This window comes from Asterias rubens, chromosome 4, assembly GCF_902459465.1.
Source record: "Asterias rubens chromosome 4, eAstRub1.3, whole genome shotgun sequence".
Classification (NCBI taxonomy): Eukaryota; Metazoa; Echinodermata; class Asteroidea; order Forcipulatida; family Asteriidae; genus Asterias; species Asterias rubens.
The window spans coordinates 18,486,589-18,494,907 of NC_047065.1; the positions used below are offsets into that span (position 1 = coordinate 18,486,589).

At 37.8% G+C, this 8,319-nt stretch overlaps 1 protein-coding gene across 1 annotated transcript in view; it reads left to right on the forward strand.

Moving 5' to 3' along the window:
* The first annotated feature begins 1,582 nt into the window (after window positions 1–1,582).
* Window positions 1,583–8,319, forward strand: part of LOC117289151 — a 59,519-nt gene continuing 52,782 nt past the window's right edge. The window contains exons 1-6 of the mRNA XM_033770147.1: window positions 1,583–1,595; window positions 3,756–3,884; window positions 6,112–6,243; window positions 6,733–6,864; window positions 7,475–7,609; window positions 8,100–8,237. Coding sequence (XP_033626038.1) covers window positions 1,583–1,595; window positions 3,756–3,884; window positions 6,112–6,243; window positions 6,733–6,864; window positions 7,475–7,609; window positions 8,100–8,237 — 679 coding nt within the window. The remainder of the gene's footprint in view (window positions 1,596–3,755; window positions 3,885–6,111; window positions 6,244–6,732; window positions 6,865–7,474; window positions 7,610–8,099; window positions 8,238–8,319) is intronic.

The window sequence follows — 8,319 nt, forward strand, 5'->3', positions numbered from 1 at the left end:
CAGTCTTTGAGTTGTTTCATTAAACATGATTAATTTTTCGATAAACGATGTTGTAGTAAAACAAATCCAGTTCAAAAAGAACTTCGACAGCTAAATTTATTTCATAGATGTTGAAAAAGGTCGTGGGTTCGGATCCCACCCGAGTATTTTCTATTATGCCTGTGATTTTTTTTTCACAGAACTCTACTCAGGTGAATACTGAGTATACAGTGCTAACACACATCGGTGTATATGGGTAAAAAAACATGAATATTAAAGTTATTTCATCATTGCTACCATTCCCCCACAGTAAAATGTTTTACCTTGCGTCTTAAAACTACATTACATTTAATTGCTAGTTCGTATCCTTGCTACAATCGATCAGCCAAGCAAGCCGGGTCCTTTGCCAGGCATTATACTACAGCTTTCCTCCCTCTTCCATTTGAATGAGTTCTTTACAAAGACATCAAGATCGATATATACTCTGAAACCCATTATTGATTGTTTTACAAACGTCTTATCTCTAGCAACTGCCTCTTTGTGCGTCACTGGTCAGCCTCTGAAACACTTAGTCCCCTGACAAATTATCTTTACGCAACTTTGAGTTTCTGCAGTTTCTTGCTCCGTCAACCTCGCCTCCCTTTTGTTTTGTTTTTCGAATTCTTTGAGATGTTTTGTAAAAGGTCGTCCGCTCAAAATACTCAAAAAGGACGCGGGAATAAGCTTCAGTTTCATGAACAACATCGCAATGGGTAAGTGCAGCTCATCATTCCCATATATAACTTAATGTATGTTGTGTATCACACCCTGTCAATGTCAATGTTCAGTTTCATGAACAACATCGCAATGGGTAAGTGCAGCTCATCATTCCCATAAATGTATGTTGTGTATCACACCCTGTCAATGTCTATAATCTGTAGGCATAAATAATGTGATTAGTACTTTTGCCAGTTTCGCTTATCTAACATTTTCTCCCACTTAACGTAAGCCAAACTGAGGCTGAAGGAGCAACACGTATCGTCGTGCGTTGAGAATAAATTGAAGTTGTACCAATAAATTTATAAGTCGTGAAATTAAAATTTTGCAATACTGGTTTATATGAAATAATTAGATATACAATGAATATAAGGCAAACATTGGCAGCATAATGTGTACAACTTATGACCAGCCTGCCAATAAGAAGTTGACATTATGATCACAATAGGTCATCCACTGTCAACACAGTAGGATAACTGAACAATACTATAATATTAATAGGTTTACCCGGCCAATTCCATCAAAAACTCACTAATTTTAACTTCTGGCTCATTCAATTTATTTTGAAATCGAAAGCGAATACTCAATTCACTAGTTTAAAGCATTCACTGGTCAAATCAGATCATTCAATTTCACTTGCCCGCAAGAATCATTCAATAGTAAAAGCCAGTATAGCAAGACCTGGTCAACCATTCAATTTCCTTTTTGTGAGCAAACTTTTTCCAAATGTTTGCAAATTCAAATTCAAATGCTATCTTATGCGCTTTCTGATTTGTATAGCTGCCTATGAGGGAAACTTATTTGGCATTTTCTCCAAGTGAAGACCAAAGCAATTTTGGCTATAAAGATGGCTGCCCCAGGTAGGTACAGAGCAATGAACAATGTAGATAATATGGGGCGAGACAGGTTGAAACATTCAAGAATAACAATAATTTCGTTTTAAATAAGTACGACCCCTTATGATTTTAAAATTGTATTTCCTTTCAAACGTTTTGTTAAAATTCTAATTCGAAATGGTCCTGACATTAACATAAAGACATAGACAACATAACCAGGGCAACAAAAAACGTATCAAGGCTAAAATTAGTATTGCATTTCAAAGTTATCGGGTAACAACGCAAAAGGAACAATTTCGATGTAAATACAAGTTTTCTCGGTAAATAATTTCGGAAAATGAGCATACAATTTACCCACCAGCCTATTCTATTTCGCACGAAATCGAATGCTACGGAAAAGGGTCATTCGATTTTTTTTTAAGACTAGTCAAATATTTTACTTTTACGTCATTCGATTTAAAAAAAAAAAAATTCACATTAACAATTCATCGAAGCTGCATTCAAATTCGCAGGATTTATTTTGACGCGTGCGTTTAGTCATTCAATTTTATTTTTGGGAAGTCAATTCTGGAATTAATTTGTGCAATCTTAAAAAACGCTTAGTTAACTTTTTGTTTCCTTTACGAGTTTGAAAGGCATGCGGTTAATTTTGTTGCCACTCTTGAACATAATAATATTATGGCAAGATGTCTGGCACGCCATGGTTAAGTATTGTTTGAAGCTTTGCATGGTGTTGAGACATAAGAAGAAACTATAATAAAAACGTAAACTTGCCGGTACAACCATGTGTAAATCTCTTAAGGATGAGTGTTGGCTCTGAAAAGAGACGGTTGGGTCTCGACGTTTCGAAAAGTATACTCTGCTCGTCTTCAGGAGAATGTAAATATAGGTTTTCTAGGTAAATTTCGGTGTTTTTTTCCTGAAGACGTCTTCAAGATTGATGGTTGGCCAATATTGTTATTTAAAAAAAAAAATTAAAAAAAAAAACGAGAAAAACATTTCAAAAAAATACTTAAGCACATTCATTTAATAGATGTTAAATTTGCATTGGGGATAAAGTTGGTTTGTACCCATAAAAACCGATGTGTATTTAATTTCAGGTCTTGCTCACATTAACCATTAAAGCTCTCCCGAAAAATTTTTTTAGAAGAAAAACACCTTATGTGGCCCCAGGTAAACTATACTGGAAACATAAAATAAAGAAAAAATATTGTAAAAATTTAATGTGTAATAGAAATTCAACTTAAGAATGGTTAAAGTTTTTTTTTTTCCTAATTTCCAACAGACTGGCGTTGGGATGTTTGACTGACGAGCCTACCCATCTTCACTGATGTCGGTGTATAGAGCTAGGTCACGTGGTGGTGACCAATGCTGATGGACACTTCTCATCCCACGTCGAAAGCATCACATCATCAGAACGCCATTTTTAAAACCTATTATTGGGCTTATGTCTTGCATTTTTGATTGTTCTCTTTTGTTTTGAAGACTAATGATTGAGTTTTCAAAATGTTTAAAAATGATGCGCGCGCGACTCATGCGTTATGCTTGCTTGTTGGCACTGTGAGATGTTTTGACTCCAATCCGTTTTATTTTGCATATATTTTACTGTAATAAAGTGTACAATGTTCATATTATTATTATGTTCATTTTAACAGGTGAATGAAGGTAAGCAACTTTTATTGTTGTTAAACGTTTTTTTTATTTTATTTTTGTTTTGTTTTTTTTAATCAAAAGGGGCCATAGTAAGTACTGCAACCCACCTGCCCACATAGTAGGCCTACATAAACTACAAAAACTGATGGGGTGTCTAAAATAATCAACCATGGCTATTGCGTGACATTAAATAAACCAATCAGAAATCAAAACTGACTAGGCCTACATACGGTGATAATGAATTCACAAAAATATGTAAATACTGGAGCTAACGCCCTATTATTATGGTGTTATTTATTTCGCTCTTCGGTGTCTATGTGACAATTGGTGTCAACTTTTACACCCCTTTCAGTTTTTGCAGTTTACGCGTACCACTTTGCAGTTTCTGCACAATATGCAACAATTCAGTGGGGAAACAATAATTTAATTAAGTTGTATTAATCAGAGATTGTCCCGAACCTAGTCCTTTACTATCTTTTGATGATAATATTTATTTCGAAACTAAATTTTAACAATAATCTCTCTCGCCAGCTGCACCATTGTGTTTTTGGTCACCGTGTAAGAATGGAGGAACATGTGTAGACGACAACAGCGGTATGGTTCCCTCGTACACGTGTGCATGTACTGCAACTGGATATGAAGGCGCAACATGCGAGACAGGTAAGTAACGAACAACAGGTGGCGCCCTATCACTTCGAGGCGGCGTTTCAATCGTAAACAAAATGTTACAAAAATAAATACCATCCGGCCCGCACGGTTTATAGAATTTGGGGAATTGAACACAGAAGTTTTGGTGAGTAGCGTACTTTAACATCATTCTGTTTATTGAGCATTTGATGCAAAATTAGATAAAGAAAGTGAAAGGATTTATTATTCTTCACTATCACTCAGCTAGCCACAAAAATCTGATAATAATACTTACTATGATAACTGTATGTGCCATTTATTTTCTAGAAACTATAACTTTATAAAACCTGTTTTCGAGGTGTCCCTAAAATCGTGGCAAATCTTTTACTATTTCAATGGGCCATATTTTTGACCGCCTGAGGGCGCTCTCAATCACTTCCGGGGGTATATTCATTCATACCCAAAACAGTTTTTAAAGATTGGAACACATTATAACCACAGACATCTAATCCATCACAGACAATAAGACTTTTAAAGGAGCCGTTATAATCCACCTCTAAAGCAAATTGAAACTACGGCGCAACAAAAGTGACAGAACGCCTATTAATTTGTGCAGGGCGAATCGCGTGTACCCCCGGAAGTGATCAAAATACTATTTATAGCGCCCTCGCGCGGTCAAAAATAAGGGGCATTCACAATTCATGATGATCAAATCATGTGACTGAATATTTTGCTGAGCATTCTGGGAAAAAAATACAGAGGCTTAAAGAAGCCATGTGCCTTACATCATTTTCTAATATTTTTGGAGATTTTTATTTTTTAACCCTCAGCCGGGCCTCCCCTCATAGTCATATATCAATAATTATTATTATTAATGTTAAAATTTAAACATCAGCTTGTTGATTCAATTATCACTGTTTATTTATACGCTTTATTATAAACATTAAGAAATCAAATTAAAAATAAATAAAATAAAAATCAGATTTGAAAGCCAGTAATTATTCACACTTTTTATTTTTTTTTTTTTTTTTTTTTATGTTTTGAAAGTTACCATGGTAATTTTTAAAATTTAATAAAAAAATATTTTGAATAAAATGAAGACAACTGCTGGCTAACGAGTCATACACAGAGTCTCAAAGAACACTTGTAGTCACTGCAGATGTTTCTTCCATATGGCTTCACGGGGAAACCATTCTTTCTCATTTGCCGTGAAACCAGAAAAAATTCAAAACAAATGGGGCCAGATGAAGTCATCGAAGATCAGTGTGTGGTGTGAACATTTCAATGTCCATAAAGTTTTAATACATGTTTGCATACTTCATATTAACAAATGAAGATAATTAGGTTGATATGTATGGCATCATTATTTTTTTCCCAATTCAAAGAAAAAGGCATAGGTACCGTGAAAACTGGTAAGAGGAGGATACTTCTAGAAACTATAAGGCTCCCCTGTGAGCCTTAATAGTGTCTAGAAGTACCATTTATAGCATTTTGTTGTGAATGAAGACTCAGTCAGGGGCAGGAGTGAACATGTAAAGCGAAGAACCTTGGGAACATTCATTGCAGTTTTTGCACTAGTCCGTAGTCGATAAGTCTTGCAAGGTTATTCCCACACAGTGCGAGTCGACTGGAGCATTATTGTTGTTGATTCTTGCGTTTTGTACATTCGTTTGTCTGTACACACGACGCTGAGCATGCTAAGGCTAAGCTCACGAACAAACTTTGGTTCAAAATCAAACTTCAAAGACATTTCCTTCAAAAATCTTAATGTTTTCCTCCATGCTAATGCTTGCAGTCGCACTCGTCTGACATGACCATGCATGCTTGCATGTCGTCTTAGACTTACTTCCTTGATGCAACATTTTACATCGTGTGTCTTATTATTTTGTTTTTTCTTGTTATCATTGTCTTTGTGATGTAATTTTTTGGAAATATTATGTTAATTGTTATGCCCTTGCATTTTGGGCGTGTGCATACGCCAATATTATCACGCGGAACGCGCAATTTGTAGCTACCAGTAACAGTGCAGAATCTATTTCTAAGCGCGCGCGTAATCTGTTTCTAAGCGCGTGCGTGTAATCTATTTCTAAGCGCACGCACGTACACACAACCCACGCGCATCAAACAGATTCTTCACAAAGTTTTTGAAAAAATACTTCAAACCTCGAATTTTCAATTGTCAAAGTGTCTATAATTGTATGTTTTTTAACAAAAGAACTTGTCGCTATCCTTTTATTCCCTTCTTTTAATTTGATCTTAGATGTTGATGAGTGTACATTAGGAACGCACGACTGTGTAGAGTCAGGAAGCTTGTGTAATAACACAATTGGATCATTCGGGTGTTATTGCGATACTGGTTACACACAAGGAGTTGATGGACATGACTGCACAGGTTTGTAGAACTTGAAAACATCTTTCATTCATCGGTAGAGTGTGGGTTCGATTCCCGGTTATGACACTTGGTGCCTTGAGCAAGGCATTTGACCATAATTGCTTTGTACATGTAAATAAATGGGAAGGTAGTGCATTCTGCTCTACCAGCCAGGCTCCTACTGGATGGTACCCATCCTTACGGTCTTTGAAGGGGGTAACCCTGTTTCAGCCCCAGGAGTAGGTGGCTCCTTGTGGATGATACCCATGCCTACATCTTTACAGACTGTGAAGGGGGCAACCCTGTTTCAGCCCCAGGAGTAGGTGGCAACGTGCCCCTGGTGGCAGTTGATTTGGATCATCAACAGCCCAATAAATTACGTGTAGCTCTTACCTGAAAGTGGCTGTCTCGCCTTGTGATGATAGGCAATCTTCTGTTATAACAAATAAATAAATAATATAAACAAAAAAATAGATAGCCCTTAAAATGTGAGTTTACATTTTGTTGCAGATATCGATGAATGTACGGCCAACACGGATAACTGTGACAGTACCCTAGCCACCTGCACTAATACTGTGGGTTCCTTCATGTGTACTTGTGTGACTGGGTACGACGGGGATGGAACCACTGGAAACTGCGCAGGTAAACATTTTTAAGACATGCTCTTGATTGGCCTCTCTCTGCTTGGTTGTCCATGTTTTGGCTCCCACAGGATCACCCTACATGCTGGTATCTCTGGATGCCTAATGACGCAGCGCCCAGCAAGGGTTACACCCGCTTCGGACAGGGGCGCCAGAGTCGGGCCGAACCAAATAGATTAGGAGCGGCTCTAGGTCAACCCAAATAAAGTTTGGTTTCAGACAGGTGAACTTAACATAATATTTACATTAGGTTCGGCTCATGACAAGATCGACGTCTGAAACCAAGACGCTCCAGAGTCGTTCCGAAAGACTGCAACAGTCTATCTTTTGACTTCTAGCGCTTCCAGTCGCTCCTAACTGCTTCAGACATCAAACTTTTCATGTACTTGATTCAGAGTTTGGTTCGGCGTGACTCTGGAGGGCCTGTCTGAAACGGGTGTTAGACGTCTAGACCTGATCTTCTCCAAGACCTTTGACAGGTTGCCATAGAACTTGGCATTAGTCTTAATCAAGGGTCTTCCCACTGACTTCCAATGCCATACCTGCCATAAGCAGCAGGGTGCAGCAAACCCCCTCACTAAGAAACATTTTTTGTACGTATTTTTTTCCAGATATTGATGAATGCACTGACTCTACTGATGATTGTGAGACAACAGCTACCTGCAGTAATACAGTTGGCTCGTTTACTTGTACGTGTGCGGCTGGCTACACAGGAGATGGCCGAACAAGTGGGTCATCATGCACAGGTATATTGAGATTGTTTTATTCACCTACAATGTATGTGTAGTGTTGTATGTCATCCGTTATTGGGTAGGCATATTTAAACATGATACATACATACATGACATATAGGGCATTCGTATAGCGCCACTACGTCAGTGCATTAGATAGGATACAGATAATGTTTGATTCACTTCTTGAATGTTCGAAGAGAGTTGGATTTCATGATTGAGGTGGAGAGTATATTCCAGGTGTGTGGAGCAAAATGTGAGAATTCGCTAATTGAAGCCGACTTAAGAAGCTTGATTGAGTAAGGTTCTATGAGGCGAGTAGTGTGGGATGCTGAATGTAGACTTGAGCGGCCAGGCCGACGGAGATAAAGCACTACAGCTAAGCTTTCTACCAAGGTACACAGGTATCTTCAAACTGTGTAAGTTTAATGTAAATCTGTGGTCAATGTGTTTTGTGTCGTAGAAAAACTACCCAAACTCTTGAATAAATCTGGTTATATTGTAGACATCGACGAATGCACAGCCACTACGGATGATTGTGACACCTCTCTAGCTTCATGTACCAACACTGTAGGGTCCTATACATGTATCTGTACTACTGGTTACGAAGGAGACGGCACTAATGGTGGAACTGGATGTTCAGGTGAGTTACCACAGGCTGCATGTCAATTTCATTATTGATGTTCAAATTAACCGCCCCCCCCTTCTCTTTCTGATAAAGTGCA